The sequence below is a fragment of the Wyeomyia smithii genome, chromosome 3 (assembly GCF_029784165.1).
Source record: "Wyeomyia smithii strain HCP4-BCI-WySm-NY-G18 chromosome 3, ASM2978416v1, whole genome shotgun sequence".
In the NCBI taxonomy this organism is placed as follows: Eukaryota; Metazoa; Arthropoda; class Insecta; order Diptera; family Culicidae; genus Wyeomyia; species Wyeomyia smithii.
The window spans coordinates 217,546,750-217,567,808 of record NC_073696.1 but is presented as its reverse complement, the minus strand read 5'-3'; the positions used below and the strand labels follow the sequence as shown (position 1 = coordinate 217,567,808).

Below are 21,059 nucleotides of genomic sequence, written 5' to 3'. Positions count from 1 at the left end.
TTGTGAAAGGTTGGAATCATAGATATGACAGGAAGCGGCAGACAATTGAGTCACTCTGTGTAGATTTTTCTCATAATATATAAGCAAAGTCAGTTGACTGATGTGAGTTTTCCATATTTACAACTAAATTACAACGGATGATTGACTTCAGCATTTGATTGTTAATTAGGTTTTTAATGGAATATTTGTGACGAATGGTTGACCCAATTCGAGAGGAACGACGACAGGTATGATTGTTTCATTACGGTTCGTTTAATTCGACGGTCAGATTTCATTGGTGGGTAATTTCAAATCTGTCGTCGTTGTTATTTGTTGGATGATTATTTTTCTGTTTCACTGTGGATTTTAAATTAACGTCCAACATGGTTGACTTATTTTTCAACTGCGTCAAAGGCTTGAAAATTTCACATGGAAGGGAAATACTAAAAAACTCAACTCAAAAGTGTTCTTGCTACGGAGAATCACTTGCCAAAATATCCTATTTATTCGGTGGCGACAAGCATAGAACGGTGTGCGATAAGGCTCTGGATGCAGTTAACCACAGCACATATCAAAAGTGGCAAAGTGATGTTCGCTCTAGCCTTAGCACTCTAAAGCAAACGGGCGCTGTTATATTTACACCATCCTGATGATGAGTGTGCCTCGGTCGGAACGACAGCAACGGTATTTAGATAGATAGCAACCAACGAAATCGTTGTTTGTTAGAGCGTTAGTATTTGTGTAGAAATGCTATGACGGATACAGAGCGAAAAAGCTGTTTTATTTTGTTCGAGGATATTTAAGTAGCTAGGTAAAGCACATAAATTTAACTTCAGTTGTGTATTGGAGCATATAGAAGATAAGAATTACATATTTCACGAAAGCTTGATACAAAGTATCAAGTGCGTCCTCTCTCATTGAATTTTAAAGTGGACGCACGGTTATTTATTGCTTTCTGATTCGTTTCGAAAAAGTTCACTTGTAAACAATCAATATACTCTCTTAGCAGGCATGCATACTTGTCATATGCGCTATGTTTAACAGTTCGTTTTTTTCAAATTCGGTAAAAATGCTAAAAATGACAAAAATGTCAAAAATGTCAAAAATGTCAAAAATGTCTAAATTGTCAAAAATGTCAAAAATGTCCAAAATGTCATAAATGTCCAAAATGTCAAAAATGTCAAAAATTTCAAAAATGTCAAAAATGTAAAATATGTCAAAATGTCAAAAATGTCAAAAATGTCAAAAATGTCAAAAATGTCAAAAATGTCAAAAATGTCAAAAATGTCAAAAATGTCAAAGTGTCAAAAATGTCAAAAACGTCAAAAATGTCAAAAATGTCAAAAATGTCAAAAATGTCAAAAATGTCAAAAATGTCAAAAATGTCAAAAATGTCAAAAATGTCAAAAATGTCAAAAATGTCAAAAATGTCAAAAATGCCAAAAATGTCAAACATGTCAAACATGTCAAACATGTCAAACATGTAAAAAATGTCAAAAATGTTAAAACCAAATGTACCATATTATTCATAATCATAGAAAGAACTTACCTTACAGCGATGCTGAAAACCACACTTCCGAAAACGATCGAAACGATCAGAAAAATGGTGATCGCGATTACGCTCCAGCAAAGCAGCCCACAGATCCAGAACGACTCGATCGTCGTTTCGATGATCCAATCGCTGTACCCGGGCTGAACCGGATGCATGCTGAACATCTGCCGGTTCAGCTGGTCCTGGCGAAGTATCAGGAACGGTCGCCACACGATCTCGGTCCGGTGGTTCGAGATATTCTTCAAATCAAACACTATGAAGTCGAACTGAAATGTTCGCGCTTGAACGCTTTGGTCGGACAGTATTGCTAGGATATAGTCGTAGAGGTAAAAATGTTCACTAAAAATCAACCGTTTGCTCGATAATGTTAAGCTACTAGCCCCCGCTGCTTGATCGACGTTTGTGTTTTGATTGTCCCGTAGCACCAATTGGTTTCGATTAAGATTTAACAACGAACAAAACCGCTCTATATCTCTGTCGCGGTTGTCTTTTCTCACTTTCCGCTCGAGGTTTACACTGTTATTCGATACCACTAAACTGCTGGTAATAAGCTCACTACTATTGTTCCACATGGATAAATTGAGATAATTTGTGTTTTCAACATCTTCAAGATCACAATAACTGTCAAGCAGTGCTTGACATCGCTGCCGGTCTGAGGCTAAATTTTGCAGCTCATCATGCAAGCTATTAGCGTCAGTTAGAAGGTAATGAAAATCGCAATCGGATGAGGTCAGGTTGGTCGAATTTAGCAGATATTCAAGCTTCGCCCTGTGATGATGCTGTTCTCGATTCGGTGGGTGGTTTGGCTGTGATACCACCCACTCATCGCTGTCGCTGCTGCTTTGATTCCCATTCCAAGCAGTGCTTTCGAAAGCGCCATCCTCATCATTATCCGCTTCGGCTTCGGCATCATTGCCATCTAGTCGAATTTTCAACAAGCGCTCGTTGATGTGCCGATAGTCGCTCAGGTCAACGCCGTGTACTCGTAGCAGGACCTGCTTGAAATGCTCGGTGAGAATTGTCAGCACCAGCAGGTTACGACCCAGTTCCGTTTCACTGAGCGTCCCGTCCCGCAGGATGCCCCGGTAGAGCCGGTTGTCGCTATCGTAGATGGTCCCGACGGTGTCGAGCAGAAGAATCTTCGTCTTCCGCAGGGTCCGCAGTTGATTGATTGCATTAATTGTTTGCGGGGAGTTGATGGACGAGCAGACGATTATCACTGGAAGAGAGCGGAAGGGAAAAAGACGAATTGGTAATTTTGAATTTCATACGTTAGTTTGTTGTTGTCGATGGAGGAGCATTGAAAAATATTAATTCGGCATGACCAAACATCGTAACACGATGCGATTACCTAGTAGGATGTGACGTAGTTAAAATGTTATTAGTAAAAGTAATCAAATTCGTACCACACAATGATCCCCAGCTACTGTTTCCACTAGTATAGCGATACCATCGAAGTCAAATGAAGACGTCTTTCAACATTACCTTATTCTGCTTCCTTTGGCATCAACCCACGGTGGCTGGTGAACTTCTAATTAATGTGAAACGCCGCAGATCAAACAACTCGGCGTTTTTGTATAGATGAAAATTTGTTGGCATTTCTCTTGTGTCGTTGTATAAACAATATACATCCAGCTCGGATCGAAATATTTACATCAATCGACAAATCAGTGGAACAGTGCGGAAAGTTTCTTGCCAAACAACGGCAGCATTGGAGCGTACGGAGGTCGGAAAAGTATTTATTTCACTTTCGCCTTGTTGGATGGTGGAAAGGAAATACGCTCGAGCGGAGCACAACAAAGGGGGACCAACCTACGGGTGATCAACGGAGCGAGTTCGCGCACCGCCATTCAGTTTTCCAGCTGAATGCAAATGTTTTCGATTCTAATTGCGTGACAAACAACGCAAGACGTGCTGCAGATCCTGTCATTAATTGGGATTATGACGTGATGGCAGGCACTTCACAGGATGCTACGGCGAAGTAAAAATGTTTCTCGAACGTTCTGGCATGCAGCCGGGTTGGACACAATATAGTTTGCACAGAACATGGACAATTTGCCGTTTTGCTTTTGAATTTGCATCAATATTAGCTATCAAGGCTGTACGGTTCGTTGTGCCATGGCAATCAACTGGTGAGAATTGCCTCAGCGATAAGGTGTTTTCCTCTTGCCATAGAGTAATTTAATTGTGAACAATCTAATAATCTATGTAGGCTTGAATAAATATTTTTCTGATTCGCTTTGTCTGTTAATGTTGCGAAGTCTTTGAAACTGTACAATATAGTTGATTTTGAAAAAATGAAAAAACATTCAACTTAAACAAGAACCGAAGCAATTGGTCAATAGAGGTCATATTATTTAATCAATTTTATTGAAATGCAGAACCTAAATTTTGAATTATCTCGTCACTTGATGTTTCTTTCTTTATTTTTTTTTAATTAAATTTTGCTTAAAATATACCTTTCCGGAAAACCTCATTCAATGTGTGCTCTTATAACTTCATAAAATATCTTGCCACTTCAAATCCCAGAATTTTATTTAAATCTCTTCTCTAATTTTGTCGTTTGATTCCGTTAATTGTTTTCCTAAAAGTTTCGAAGGACTATTAGAGACATTAACTTTTCGAAAGACGAATAAAAATTTATAATGATTTGATCATTTTTGTAAATGAATGTAATAACATGATGAAAACTGATGTTAAAACTTATCTTTCGATACAGGTGAGAAAAACAAAAATTTCAATGGTGCATTGGTGTCTGTCAAATGCATTTGGTTTATGAACTAAATTACCTATCAGAAAGGTTCGAACTATGAGGCTTCAAATCAAGAATTCAAGAATATTTTTGACATTTTAGGTATGATATGTTGAGAAGAGCAAATTTTGGAAAGTGCAATTCAAAGCCCGCTGCGAGCTACGTCCCTATCTAAACCTCTCCGTGGTTGCTTTGATCGTATGCGAGCTGAGAAGGGTTTCCGTAAGGGTCTGTTTTCCCATATTGGGTGGTGTATAACAGCGTTTGATCCGAAGCGAACGGCTGAACTATGAAATGCGATGTCTCACCAGCTTCATCAAAGATAGCGGCATCGCGGTTAAGCAAGGCAGTATGCCGAAAGTAATTTATTACGAGCAATCCCGAAATGAATACGAATTGGAGCAATCGGTGTCGACCCAAAAAGACAATGAATGGAAACTCGGTACTTGGAACATCAGAACTTCAGTCAAAACGCAAGAGTGTCTTAACCAGGAAACTGAGAAGTAGCGTTGCACCGAATAGTAGGGCTGGGAAAAGGTTTTTTTGGAAAGTACCGAATTTTTAGTTTACAGAAGAATGGTTTTAACTTGAGCTTGTCGAGGGTAATCCACTTTAAGTCAAGAATAATTTGATTTTTAATTTTTCTCCGTTTATCATCATGTTTCGTTGAATATTCGGCCGTCTGTCCAGCCGAATATTCGGCCAAACAGACGGCCGAATATTCAACAGAACATGATAATTAAATGAGAAAAATTAAAAACCAAATTACTCTTGAATTAAAGTAAATTACCCTAGACAAGATCGAGTTCAAATCATTATTCGATCATCCGAATTTTCGGTAATTTTCAAAAATAACTTTTTCCCAGCTCTATCATTCGGTGCATCTCTACTGAGAAGAGTGAAAAGAAAAGTAATTCAGGAAGTGCGGTGGCCGAAGACGGGTGAACCTGAGTTTCGAGCGGTAGATCCTGTCTACTACAGTGACGACCATAAAGTTGAACAAGGCGTGTCACACTGTTTCTAAAGCTGCAAAAACGTGATCAAAATTATTTCGACCCAAACAATTGGTTTTAGAGCCGTATTGTCTTCAGCAAAGTTGTTGCATTAATTATTCTGGATGTTATAGAAAATGCTACTTTGTGATTGATCCACCAAAAATTAAATAACGCGCTTCACATTTCTCATTTTTGAACATAATATTTGCCTTTTGTTTGGTAAAATTATTGCACATTTGACTAGAAACAACTTTGTCAAAAACACTATACTTCTATTTGCCTATTTGAATGGACTTTTGTGGAGTTTTCTATAGATTGCCACTAAAATCAATTTTATTATTATAAATTTTTATAAAGAATTTTTACAATTTTTCGATATTCTACAATGTTGTTTGCTATACGAGACAAACAATTCAATACAATTCTCTCATATTTCTTTGGTTATTGACGATTTTCATTAAAATCATGCACTAATTTACTACTTTACTGCACTAATAATGCACTAATTTACTACTTTACTGCAAATATCTGCAGACAAAACCATTTCTATAGCAATCCGAAAGTAAGACGTCATCCATTCCAGATATACGCATTTGTCTCTCGCTGTCTCTTGCATTCTCTGTACATTAGAACATTAGTCTATTAGTCTAACTATACCTATGAAAATGCAGTCCAGTCTGTCTGTCTGTCTGTCTGTCTGATCCATATAGGCTCGGAAACTACCAAACCGATCGACGTGAAAATTTGTATGTAGGGGTTTTAGGGGCCGAGAAAGGTTCCTATGATGGTTTTGGAACCCCTCTCTCTTTTAGAAGGGAGGGGTCCCATACAAATGAAACACAAATTTCTGCACATCTCAAAAACTAACCAAGCAAATGGAATCAAATTTGGCATGTGTTTTTTAAAGGAGTAACAAACATATCCATAATGGTTTGACACCCTTCCTTCTTCTGGCATGTCTCGAAATACCATTTCGAAATCCAAGATGGCGACTTCCAGTTTTTGAAAAACAGCGGCAAATGACCAAATACCACCCAATATGGGTATTTCCGGAATCGTTATGATGCCCTGAAGCCACAAATCGACCTCAGACAACATTTTGAATTGTAGGATGGCGACTTCCGTCGTCTGGAAAACAGCCGAAAATGACCAAATACCACCCAATATGAGTGTTTCTTTAACCAGAATGACGCTCAGAGGCCAAAAACTGTCCCCTAATGCCATTTTGAAATCCAAGATGGCGACTTCCGGTTTCTGAAAAACAATGGCAAATGATCAAATACCACCCAATATGGGTGTTTCCGGAATTGTTATGACTGAAGCCACAAATCGACCTCAGACAACATTTTGAGTTGTAAGATGGCGACTTCCGGCGTCTGGAAAACAGCCGAAAATGACCAAATAACACCCAATATGAGTGTTTCTCGAGCCAAAATGACGCGCAGGGGCCAGAAATTGTCTCTAAATGCCATTTTGAAATCCAAGATGGCGACTTCCGGTTTTCAAAAAACAGCGGCAATATCCAAAATGGGTATTTCCGGAATTGTTATTATGCACTGAAGCCACAAATCAGACAACACCCAATATAAGTGTTTCTTCAACCAGATTGACGCTCAGAGGCCATAATTGTCTCCTAATGCCATTTTGAAATCCAAGATGGCGACTTCCGGTTTCAGAAAAACAATGGCAAATGATCAAATACCACCCAATATGAGTACAGTAATCACCCGATTATATCTGCCCCCGATTTTATCTGCCCCCGATTCTATCACATTTCTCACCCGATTTTATCATCATAAAACATTTCATTAAAAAAATGTCAGGGTGAACTGATTTTCTATTACGCTTCAATATTTAAGATATTTTTCATAATTCTGTGTATCATTCTGGATGCAGTTGGATGTAGTTCTGGATGTTATCGTGCGAATAATTGAATAGTGATACAAATGTTTATTATAACCGTAAAATATGTTCGGAGAAGTTTCAAAATATTTGAAAACGCATCTTTTGATGTCAAAAGCTGGGTGATCAATCCTCCTAAAAGTGAGATAGAACATTTACTTTTTCATTAGATAAAGATAGACGCTTGGTGTCTCAGGCAAAGTATTAGGTGATCTCAAAACAAGAAACTTTACAGAAGACATCATGTTTCTATCTCTTACATATTGCAAGCAACATAAAGTTTTCTATGAGAAGGCATTAAAAATCGTTATTTACATTTTAAGATTTTTCTGGTTGCAATATGTGAGATATATCAGCATACTGTATTCGGCAAAGTTTAGTGTTGTGAGAACATCTAATATTTCACTTATGGTGCTGTGCTACAAAAAAGCAAGTAATTCATTTTACCAATTCAAACAAAAACATGAACGAATAAAAAACTTAATTGTAATTTATTTGCAACTTTACATCGCTATTTTTTTAGGTTTTTTATTTATTTAGGTTTGTTCGGAAAAGTTTTAGTAAATAGTAAAGTAGTTTAGTAAAATTTAGTAAAATTTTAGTAAAAAAATAGTGATGATCGATTTTTTATAGTCACTTTTTGTTTTTGATTTTTTTTTCAGTACAGGATCTCAAATTGAATTTTTTAAATATTTTTTATAAAAGCTCAGACAGTTTTCTCAAATTCATTTCTTGATAACTTTTCTCTATCTTTTGTCATTATTCAGATATATCGATTTATGAAAAAACAACCGCACCTTTTTTCATATGTTTGTACAGATAAATTTTCCAAAAAAAATTAAAATCGCTGATTTTACGTATTAAGTTATTGATTTAACATCTTCAATAAAAAAAAATAAAATTCTAAAAATTTCACGATTTTATCAATTTCCCTATTTTATCACGCCAAAAATCATCAGGGTGAGATTTAATCGGGTGATCACTGTATTTCCGGAATTGTTATGTCGCACTGAAGCCACAAATCGACCTCAGACAACATTTTGAATTGTAACATGGCAACTTCCGGTGTCTGGAAAACAGCCGAAAATAACCAAATAACAGTAGGTTTTCTTATATCAAAAATACTAACTTTTTTGTTTTAAAAGATAGAGGGATGATTTAATTGGCAAAGTCTTAGAACGTGCAAAAATATGAAAATTTGCTGAACAAACAAAATTCCTATCTTCATTGGGTACAGGGTTACAGAGTATTTTATAAGAAAGTTACTCAAAATTTAATTTTTTATACTTAACTTTTGTTAGTTACATTTTACAAGAAAACGTTGTTCTAGAGAAGCATTTTGGCATACAAAACACACGTTTTTGTTGAAGGTCATACCGCTCCAGGACTTTTCCTTACAAATTTATAGCATATTTTAGTTTATTTTTAAATAAGCTAAAATATGCTATAACTTTGTAAAGAAAAGTCCTGGAGATGTATGACCTGCAACAAAAACGTGTGTTTGGTATGCCAAAATGATTCTTTAGAACAACGTTTTCTTGTAAAATGTAACTAACAAAAGTTAAGTACAAAAACCTAACTTTTAGGTAACTTTTACAGAAAATACTCTGTAACTCTGTACCCAATGAAGATAGAAATTTTGTTTGTTCGGCAAAGTTTCATTTTTTTACACGTTTTAAAACTTAGCTGGATGATCCGTTCCGCTATCTCTCAACACAAAAAAGTTAGTATTCTTGATATATGAAAACCTTTTGTGAGATAAGGGTGGATTGGGACAAATGGAACCTGAAGAAGTTTATGATACTTCAGCTTAATTTCAAGGAGAAATATTGACATCATGATACCACTTGCCCCTATTTAACCTATACGTTCTTGAAGTTATCGAAAAAATAAGCTAAAATATGATATAACTTTGTAAGAAAAGGTCCTGGAGATATATAGTCTTCGGTAAAAATGTGTGTTTTGTGTGCCCTAACAATTCCTCCGAGCAACACTTTCGTGTAAAATGCAACTTACAAAAGTTAAGTACAAAAAACAAATTTTTAAGTAAGTTCCATACAATATAACTCATAACTTTGTACCAAAAAGAGATCGAGTTTTCATTTGTACAACTAAGTTACATATTTTTGAATCTTCTACAACTCTTTTGAACAAACCATTCCATTATCTCTTAACACAAAAACCTAAATTAATCCTCATAGCGGTCAGACCCAGCCTTTCTCATTCACTCTTTTATTTGTAGAAATAGATTTACATGAATGCTTCAATTCAATAAATGTATATTCACTCTTTAGGTTCTAAAACATTGATGTTGTAATCTATACATATAAAAATGCAGTCCGGTCTGTCTGTCTGTCTGTCTGTCTGATCCAAATAGGCTCGGAAACTACCGAACCGATCGACGTGAGAATTTGTATGTAGAGGTTTTTGGTGTCGGTAAAGGTTCGTATGATAGTTTGAGACCCCTCCCTCTTCTGGAAGGGAGGGGTCCCATACAAATGAAACATAAATTTTTGCACAACTCAAGAACAAGCCAAGCAAATGAAACCGAATTTGGCATGTGGATGTTTTAGGGGTAACTGATATGTCCCTAATAGTTGGACGCCCCTCCCTTTTCTAAAAGGGAGGGGTTCCATACAAATGGAACCAAATTTAGCAGGGAAATGTTTTTAGTGGTAAAATATATGTCCATAATGTTTAAACACCCCTCTCTCTTTTGAAAGGGAGGGGTCCATGAGCGGGGGCCTAGTGTGGTTGGTAACGTCTCCGCCAACCACGCTCGACGCCTGGGTTCGAATCCCGCCGCCGACATAGGTGTCGATGGTTGTGAGGTGGCGTGATCCACTCACAACCAACCCAACTGGTCTAGATTCAATCCTAGCCGACACCGGGAGATTTTCTGAGGCGAAAAATCTCTGGGATCACGCCTTCCATCGCATGAGGAAGTAAAGCCGTTGGCGCCGGTCCGTTAATAAACGGGTCGTGAGTTAGGGTCCTGGGTGTGGAGTCGCCTCCCTGGGCGTCGGTGATTGGCCACAACAGTGGCGGAACTAGACCGACGGAAAATAAGCGAGAATAAAAAAAATTTTCCATTCAAATGAAACACAAATTTTGCACAGCTCAAGAACCAATCAAGAAAATACAACCAAATTTGGTATGTGAATATTTTTAGAGGTAACAAATATGTCCATAATGGTTCGACGCCCCTCCCTCTTCTGGAAGCACCTGTTTCTGCACGAATTTCTGCACATCTTGCGAACTAATTAACTAAATAGAACCATATTTGGCAGGTGATTGTTTCTAGTGGTAACAAATATGTTCCATAAACGACCTAAGGCAACATTTTGGGTTTTAAGATGGCAACTTCCGGTTTCTGGCAAACAGCCAAAAATGGCCGATTTCCACCCAATATAATAATATCCGGATCTAGAATGATACACAGGAGCTAAACTCGACCACAGATAGCATTTTGAATTCTAAGATGGCGACTTCCGGTTTCTGAAAACAGCTGAAAATGACCAAATACCATCCAATATGAGTTTTTCTTTAACCAGTTTGACGTTCAAAATCCAGATATTGTCTCCAAATGCCATTATGAAATCCAAAACGGCGACTTCCGGTTTCTAAAAAACAGCCAAAAATTGCCGATTTCCGTCTGACATGAGTATCTCCGGATCTAGAATGATACACAGCAGCTGGAATCGACCACACATCCCATTTTGGATTCTAGGTTGGCGACTTCCGGTTCCTGGGAAACAGCCGAAAATGATCGAATCAGAATGACGCTCAGAGGCTAGAAATTATCTTACATACCATTTTGAAATCCGGCGAGATGGCGACTTCCGGTTTGTGAAAAACAGCCAAAAATAGCCAAATACCATTCAATCTGTGTATGGCTGGAACCAGAATGATGCAATGAGCTAACAATTTACCTCAGGCACCATTTTGAATTGCTAAATGGCAACTTCTAGAAAACAGTCGAAAATGACCGAATAATACTCAATATGGATATCTCCGTAATCGAGATGATGCATAGAAATCAAACATTGACCCTGGACACCATTTTGAATTTAAAGACGACCACTTTTAGTTTCTGGAAAACAACCAAAATAACTAAATAACTCCCAATTTGGGTATTTCCGAGATTGATGCCAGAAAATCTGCTGAAAATGGCCGAATACCACCCAATATAAATATATTCAGAATTAAGGCGATGTACAAAAGCCAAACGTCGAGGATGTTGTCATTTCGATGAAACCAATCATTTCAAACGATTTGTTATTTGACTTTGATCATATCCTATGGCCGATTCGTCGTGCATTTGCAGACTTCAAACACATCGCAAGGAATTAATGAATTTGGAACGTTCAAATAGTACAAAACCACATTTAATTTATGTTGAGGCCACATATATCGACAAAAGCAGGTATAGTTTTAACTAGTCTTTGAATTTCTGTCTTTTCCTTTTGAGCCACATATCAAATTGTTATGAAGTTTGTTATTTGTAAGTTCGAGAGATGACTCGTTCGTATGACACTAGTTATGTTCAAATAAGTCATGTAATCTTTGAGATAATAGACTTTCGTTGTTTTATTAACAATTCAATACATAACGTTTGCTTAAGTTCGATTATAATCAAATGAAATGGGAACGTATAGGGCAAGCAAACTTTGAAACCACGTGTTTAATCATAATTCATCAGTTAACCCATAACTAGCCCACTCATCTGATAATGATATTGATCAAATTGGTTTTGTAGTTTCTAAGATAATGAAGTTTCGTGATTTTCACATTTCGGTACATTACAGACGAAGTTACAGTTCGATTACAGTAAAATTCAATAGGGTGTTATGAGGTAGCTAGACTTATTAATTGACACAAATTTTGTGGGAATCGGGTAAGCCATCTCTGAGAAAAGTGAGTGAGTCTAAGTAGTCTTCAGAATATGTAACTTTTCATAGCTGGATTTTACATTTTTAAACATAACAGGCAAAGTAATAGTCCGATTGCAAAACAAATCAATAGGGTCTTATTTGGCAACTAGACCTTCCATTTGACACTGATTTTATGAAAATCGGTCCAGCCATCTCTTAGAAACATGAGTGAGATTAAACAGTCTTCAAAACACGTTTCTTATCATAACTTCTGAACCCGAAGTTCAATCTTTATAAAATTCAAAAGTTGAGGGTTTTTAAGGTAGCCAGTTTATTTGAAATCAATTTTCTTCAAATCGGTTGTGTAGTTTTCGAGATAATGATGTTTCATGATTTTTACCTTTTGATACTTTACCTCTAAACTAAAAATCCGATTACAATAAAATTCAAGAGGGACAACAAGACCTTTTATTTGCAATTAATTTCATGAAAATCGATCCAGCCATCTCTGAGAAAAGTGAGTGAGAATAAAACTCTGCACATACACACACATACACACACACATACATACAGAAAATGCTCAGCTCGTCGAGCTGAGTCGAGTGATATATACCATTCGGCCCTTTGGAGCACTTTTATACTTTCGGTTTTGCAAGTGATTGCTATACCTTTCTAGGAGAAAGGCAAAAAGGTATTTTTGCCTTTCTCCTAGAAAGGTATAGCAATCACTGCAAAAACTAAAGGTATAAAAGTGCTCAAAAGGGCCGGATGTCGCATATAGCTCGACTCAGTTCGACGAGCTGAGCATTTTCTGTATGTATGTGTGTGTGTGTGTGTGTGTGTGTGTGTGTGTGTGTGTATGTGTGTGTGTGTATGTGTGTGTGTGTATGTAACGCTCTCCCAATCTCACTCGAATTTCTCAGAAATGGCTGGACCGATTTTAATGAAATTAATTGCAAATGAAAGGTCTAGTTGCCCCATAAGACCCTATTGAATTTCATTGTAATGGGATTTTTAGTTTCGAGGTTATGTATCAAAATGTGAAAATCACAAAACATCAATATCTCAGAAACTACACAACCAATTTGAACAATATTAATTTCAAAAAAACGGGCTACCTAAAAACCCTTTACTTTTGAATTTCATGAAGATTGAACCTGTGGTTCAGAATTTATGGAAATAAACGTGTTCTGGAGACTATTTAATCTCACTCATGTTTCTCAGAGATGGCTGAACCGATTTTCATAAAATCAGTGTCATATGGAAGGTCTTGCTGCCCCATAAGACCTTATTGATTTTTTTTGTAATCGAACTATTACTTTGCCTGTTATGTTTAAAAATGTGAAATCCAGGTATGAAAAGAAACATATTCCAAATACTACATAAACTCACTTACTTTTCTCAGAGATGGTTGAACCGATTTTCACAAAATTAATGTCAAATATAAGGTCTAGCTGCCTCATAACACCCTATTGAATTTTGCTGTAATCGGACTGTAGCTTCGTCAGTAATGTATCGATATGTGGAAATCACGAAACTTCATTATCTTAGAAACTACACAACCGATTTGAACTATATTGGTATAAGATTAACGGGCTAGTTAAGGGTTACCTAATGAATTATGATTAAACACATGGTTTCAAATGTTGGCTGCCCTATACGTTCCCTTTCCATTTGATTATAATTGAATTTAAGCAACCGTTATGTATTAAATTGTTAAAACAACGAAAGTCTATTTTCTCAAAGATTACACGACTTATTTGAACATAACTAGTGTCATACAAACGAATCATCTCTCAAACTTACAAGTAACAAACTTTATAACAATTTGATATGTGGTTCAAAAGTTTTGGAACGAAAAGAAATTCAAAGACTATTCAAAACCATACCTGCTTTGATCAATATATATGGCCTCAACATGATTTAAATGTGGTATCGTACTATTTGAACGTTCCCGGTATCCCTCGTGATTGAATTGTTCGAAATTAAGAGTCATATCTTTTATTTCGCTATTTCTTAAGCACTAACAATACGTCAAATTTCATATTTTATTGTGGAACAGTCATCGTCCCCCTTAGTTTAATTGGTCAAACACCATGCCGGAGACAGGGATATTGCGGGTTCAAGTCCCGTCGTGATGCGGTTTATTTTTCCAAATCTATATCATATTTCCAGTTCGTTTATTTTTCGCTCTCTTTACTTCACATACTGTCTGCTTAATGAACCTGGATATAAGCATTCATGTAAATCTATTTTTACAAATAATAAGTTTTAATGAGAAAGGCTGAGTCTGACCGCTAGGTGGATTAATTTAGGTTTTTATTTTTAGTATAGTAAACTTTCCAAATTTTTTTTGACAATGTGCGATTATGCGGGTCATTCATACAAACAATTGTTCCGAAGACACTTTTAAGCTAGGATGATGGTGAAAGGCACTATGGAATTAAGTTCCACCTTTTGCCTTATTGGACCACTGTGCAGTGGTAGACCCCTTACTCGTTGGATGTGTGGTGTGGATGAGGACGCCCCATCGGTGAATGTTGAAGGTAATTGGAGAAAACTTGCGCAAGATCGTGTGACATGGAGATGTATTCTGGATTGGGCAGTGTATCGCTAACGACCGGTCGCCATAAAAGTCAAAGTCAAGATTCTGATAATATTCGTGACAGTCAATGTTTTGGACATTTTTATAATTTTCAAAATTGTTGTCATTTATGCCATTGCTGCCAATCTTGTCTTCGTTTGCTATTTTCGACACTAAATTTTTTTGAATATTTTGAAAATGTGTGACATATTCAACATATTTAATCTTTTTGACATTTCATTTTTGACATTTTCCGAATTTTGATTGTCTGTGACATTTCTAGCATTTTTGAAATGTATATATGTATTAGGCATGTTACGTATTTCGGATTTAACGAATTTCTTGCTTGACTGAGAAGCTGGCAGCACCCCTTCCTAATTTAATGAAATTGGTTGGTGTGTAGGTCTTTCTAAACTAAGCAACTTTGCATACTTTTATCAACAATTCATCTGGATTAACATTTGAGAAGGTCTGACGTTTTACTTTTTTCTTTAAATAGATTTGTAATAGACGAGAGATAGAAAAAGGTCATAGTGATGTTTGAGGAATTGTCTGAATTTTCATTTAAAAACATTGAATTGTACATTGTTCATCCTACCTTGCAAAAAAACCCGATTTAAAACCGATCATTTCAGATTTCTTCAAAATTTAATTTTTTATTTAACAAATTTAATTGCCTAAAACACTTCTAAACATTTCCAAATGCAAAATCTTTTTATCTTTCCAAAAAAAGGATATTTAGGTTTAGGCAAACCAGCAATCAGCCATGTCTTTCATTGTTGTTTGATGCTTTGTAATGTTAGGTTTCACCTTAGCAGTAATACTCTCTATTGTTTTGATCAAGATTAAAAATGGTAGCAAACCTGTGAATCAAACTTGAAAATATTTCGTGAGATAATGTTGTTAAAACCAACGACAACGTTGGAACGTAGTTGTATTCTTTATCATGGAAATAATGTTAAGGTAAAGTTGAAACGAACGACTCTTTTTTAAGATGTAGTTTTAATAATATATGAATAATTGCATTTTTTTTGACTATCCAAATGTAATATTTTTCCTTTATTATTTAGTTAGCCCAAGTTTTTGCTAGTATTTTTTTAACGAGTTCTATATTATTAGAAAAAATCTTAGGGCTTGGTGCATCGCTGAGATTTGTCGGTTGGCTAAGCTCACACTCATGTGGATGTGTTCTATGAGTACACATCAATTCCTGCTGTTCGTTATAGTTTTCAAACACCTCCAGCGTTTCTTAAGGTAGCAACTTAGGACCTTTGCTGTTTACGCTGTTTCTCAATTACGTTTCCTTACTGCTGGATGTTGGCTGTAACCTAGTAATCGCAGACGATCTTAAGCTGCATCAGATAATACGATCTATCGAATGCTGTCGGCGGCTACAAGAGCTTTTGGATAAGTTCGTTTATTAATGACGCAAAAACTGGTTGACAATTAGCATTAGTGAATGTCAAGTGATGACCTTTCTCCACGAAATGAATTCAATTTTATTCAACAATCAAATTAATAATCAAGACCTAACAGGAGTTAACCACATTAGTGTTCTTGGAGTTTTGATGAATGAAAACTTACGTTCTATCTACATCGTTCTAACATAATCGCTTAAGCCACGAGACAACTTGGTGTCATTTCGAAAACTGCTCGTGACTTTATGGATCCCCATTGCTTAAATGTGTTGTATTGTTCTCTCGTTCGCCCACTCCTCGATAATGCTAGCTTGGTTTGGTGCCTCCAACAACTTTTTTTGCAAAATTTTTCTAAATTTGAAGAGAAAGTTCATCGTAGTTTTTAGAAACATTAACAAATGCATATTCATTAAGACTATTTTTGTCAGATAACGAATAAAGAATAAAGAATAAGGCTAACACGATTAATCAATCCAGAAACAGTACCAAACAAACAGGCAAACGACCAGGAGTTGGTATTTCTATTGTTTTACAAGAATACTTGAGAATTTAATTTTCTTATCAGAAATGCTGTGAATTTCTGTTACATCTAAGAACATAATGTAAAGGTTGGGCACTGATCCGAACTAAACCCTTCCAATTATGTAGAAGATATCAGATCAAGTGGAAGTAACAAATGTCATTATATTACTTTATTACCAACGTAACAAAATACTTTTTTTTCAAATTTGTTAGAGTAAATGACATAACGTTTTGCTAACCTAATATGTGGTGTTTAATTTAATTCATATCCGGATCTGATTGTGGTGCTTCTGTTGGAATATGTAATAAACATTTTATTTTTTGCTATCCCCTTCCGATCGGGAACGTACGATTTTTACTCTTGTCACTGAAAAAAGTACTACTGCTGGCTATGGGTTAAGCGGTTGAACTTTCGGGTTAACCCAACATCATTCGCATTCCAACAGTAGCACGCTGAAACTCTCCCAACGTTGTGGTGTAACTGTGTGCCCTCAAGGGCGTAGCGTCGGTCTGGCTGATGACACTCGCCCCGCTGCTCATTGTCGTAAGCTAAACTGCTAGATATCATAAAAATATTAGCTCGTTTCGAAAGATATTTATTTATTTGGCTGCTGGTAACGATAAAATCGGTTTGTTTTTCAATGACGTTGAGGCTGAGTTAGTATCGAAGATGAAAACTTGTGTGATAATCGCACCCCTCGGACTATATATCGCTACGCGGCTGTTCATCCAATACTATATACAATATTAATTTTTTTTTGCTCTCAACGGGACAACGGACCATGTTCGCAGGGTCAGATATCAATTTAGCAAATTTCACCACAAAATTATTGGAATTCCGCGCTGGCAGTTTGCGGTGCGTCCTCCCGCGTTCCACTTAATGGTGGAAGCGATGGGAATCGATAAAAAAATATTTTTGCGGCCTTGCTACTCCGCGCCCGTCCAAGTACCACTTTTATGTGGCATGGTAGGCACGGTTCGGTTATTAATGAATTTAACGACCAGTCCACGACCAGCATCTGCGTATGCGTTCGTTTTTCCGGTTCGCGTTTCTTTTTTTGCCCCCATTCATCGGGCATAGCGCGTGAGCCGGTCGTTAATTTAGTGGAGTGTGAAATGGTCTCTTCGTATGGAGGAAGAAAGCTATTTGGATTTTGAAGAGTGAATGATGACAGAAGCAAATTGATAGGCCTACTGGATAGGAAATCGATATTCGGAAAATCACATTGTTGATTGTGGGTTCAGCGGAATGCAAATAAGCTGATGGTTCGTAGAAAAAAACCTAGGTACTGTCTGGGAAAAAACGTGCTAACTAAGCATACCTTTTGGCCTAGAAAAAAGACTAGAACTTGGAAATGGGAAAATAATTTATCCTCTGTTTTGTATCTGCCTCTTTTTGGTGGTGCTACATTCTGCTGTCTTAACCTCACCTTCTGCTTTTTTATACACAGGCCTATATCATAGTGCAAATGTTTGTTATAAAATTTTGAACATTTTTGTGTCATTTTGTTAGCTTTTCCTCTGCTTAAGGAAAAATAATTTTTCCATCCAACACTTAATTCAAAAGCCCGCAAATTATTACATGCAGAATAACTACAACATGTTTTTCAAATCGAACTAATACAACCACTCGTTATCTAGATATCCAGGAAATCTTAATTTATTAAATTAAATGCCACAGGGTGTCAATCCACACTGAATTCGTTGTCATGGTATAATTACATAATACACTTCAATCAACCACAACTTTGTCTTCGGCATTATCGGAAAAGGGATCATACTCACTAAGTTGAGATTTTGTACTGATGAATTAGTCTTCAATGCGGTTACGCTTGAGGAATAGGATCACACTTAATGAGATTTTTTTGTGGCGGTCAAGATGGGAGTCAAAAAAAGCTATAGCACATTTTCAGCTATGATTCATGCATAATTTTATGCCTTTTGAAATCTAAAATTTGAAATTTTGAAATTTAAAATGTATCTATTTTTAAGATATTTCAAAATCAGGTTTGGAGAATTAACGCTTTTTCTGAAAATACTTCTGTTTGTAAGTTTTTAGTGGTTCTCCAGCAATAAACTTCAATATAACACAGACAAAGAATACACAGCAAAATGATCGGATGAGTAAATTGAGAAATTACGGTTATTTCTACATTTTTATCGTTTTGCTGCTAATGAATAAATTATGTTATTTTGGTCATACATTGCGATGAATTTATGCTTGTTGCTAGAGAACCACGAAAAACCTGCGAAAAAGGTGTATTTTCAGAAAATTTAATAATATTTTTTTTATTCTCCAAACTTGATTTAAAAATATTTCAGAAACGGATGCATTAAAATAATAAGTCGTCATGAGCTTTATGGTTTGGAATTACTATTGAAATCATATTGCATTATTGGATTTTGCTTATTCTTAAACTGAAATTGACAAAATTCTTAAAAACTTAACTTTTAGGTAAAAATTGACCTTACATTTCTCAATCCTGATTTTTTTTATCGGAAGTGTTGGCGTAATGTTGAGTTTTAATGAAAAATAAATTTCGAGGGATACTCAACTCTTTTTTGTAATTATATAAATTTTAGTGTTTGTTTTCTTATCATTGAATTTAATTCGATATTGAGTTAATCTGGACCCCTTTCCCATAGTGAACCACTCGTCAGATTAATTCAATTTCTCTCGACATTAAATCGCCATCTCAATTTTTGCGAACACTTGAAAGATTTCCAGAAAACTTCTATCAAGTTATATCTTATCCAATCAATTTACAATAGAATCACGAGAAACATTTATAAATGCTGATTTGGGGTAAATTAACCTATAGTGGACCACCCGTCAGATAAACTTCATTTCTCTTAACATCAATCGAAACTTATAAATGTTTGTGATGCAGATTGGATAGATAAAATGTTTGCCAATGGAATTTTCCTGAAAATCCCCCTAGTTTTGGCTAGATTTCAGATAATCTGGCGAGGTCCATTATAGGTTAATTTACCCGCTAAGAGAAATTGGGGTGATCCGACAAGTGTTCCATAATAGCAAAGAAGGGGGGGGGGGGTCCACTATAGGTTAATTTATCATTATTATTATTTATATTATTAAATAATGACGTACCAATTTGGACATCGAATCATTCAAGTGCGCTTAGCCCAAATGGGGTAAACTAACGTATAGTGGACGCTTGTTTTATACTGGACCACAAGCCAGATTAACTCATATTATTCAAAAACTCGAGGGATTTTCGGGAAACTTTCATCGGAAAACATCAAAATCCAGTCAGTCTGCATCAGAATCATGAAATATGTTCATAATTTCCCATTTATGTTAAGAGGAATTGAGTTAAACTGAAAAGCGGTCCGCAATGAGAAAGTGGTCCACTATATGTTAATTTAATATTCTTTCCAAATTGCGACAGTCCGGTGGCGCAGCCACGTCCTCTAGTGAATCACCTGTAATATTAACTCAATTAGTGAGAAAACGCGAGGAATTTTCTGAAAACCTTAATCGGGCAACTTAACCAATTGTGGACCCCTTTCCTATAGGGGACCACTCGTCAGATTCACTCAATTCCTACTAATGTAAAACGGAATTCAAAAATATTTCTCGTGATTCTGATGCAGATTGGCTAATAGATATTTCCAGATGGAAGTAGGGTAAATTAACCTATAGTGGACCCCTTTACTTTATTAACCTATAGTGGACCAACTGTCAGATTAATTAAATTTCTCTTTACATAAATCGAAATTTATAAATGTTTGTGATGCAGACAGGCTGGCCATAATGCTTCCCGATGGATGTTTGCTGAAAATCCCTCGAGTTCTCGCATAAATTTAGTTAATCTGGCGGGTGGTCCACTATAGGAAAACGGTCCACTATAGGTCAATTTACCCTTTTTTGAAAATCCCTCAGGTTTTCGCATACATTGAGTTAATCTAGCGAGTGGTACACTTTAGGAAAGAGGTCCACTGTTGGTTAATTTATTGTAACTCCTTAGATTAACTCATTTTCTCTTGACATGAATCAAAATATATAAATAACCATTTGTGATTCTTATGCAGATTGGTTGGATAAAACCTTTACCGATGGAAGTTTTAAGAAAATCCCTCGAATTATCGTATAAATTGAGTTTGTCTAGCGGGTGGTCCAACATAGGAAATGCGTTCACAATAGGTTAACAGTTTTTTGTTGGATTTATCCATTGAAGAAAGTAGTCCATCTAAGGTAGTTGTACTCTATATTATGAAATCTTCAGAGACGCTTCAATGCTTAGAAATTGATTTTTCTATTTACGCAGATTTTTTCATTGGTTCCTCCACCCTCTTCACTAAATAAAATTCGAACGCGCCACGGGAAGACTAAGAAAAATGCGAACGAAATTATGGGGATTTTTTCATACGGACAAGATATTTTTTGTTAGGGGAATAGAACTGCGTTGTCCAACGGTGTGAACTTTTGTAATATGTCCCTGTTTACTACAGGTGCC

At 36.2% G+C, this 21,059-nt stretch overlaps 1 protein-coding gene across 2 annotated transcripts in view; it reads right to left on the bottom strand.

Annotated features, from left to right (window-relative positions):
- The window catches only part of LOC129732346 (uncharacterized), a 273,336-nt gene that overhangs the window by 100,981 nt on the left and 151,296 nt on the right, over nucleotides 1-21,059 (bottom strand). For both annotated transcript variants that reach the window (XR_008729244.1, XM_055693154.1), the window contains exon 6: nucleotides 1,529-2,750. Coding sequence is in view for 1 of the 2 variants with exons in the window: in XM_055693154.1 (XP_055549129.1) it covers nucleotides 1,529-2,750 (1,222 nt within the window). In the remaining variant the exon portion in view is untranslated. The remainder of the gene's footprint in view (nucleotides 1-1,528; nucleotides 2,751-21,059) is intronic.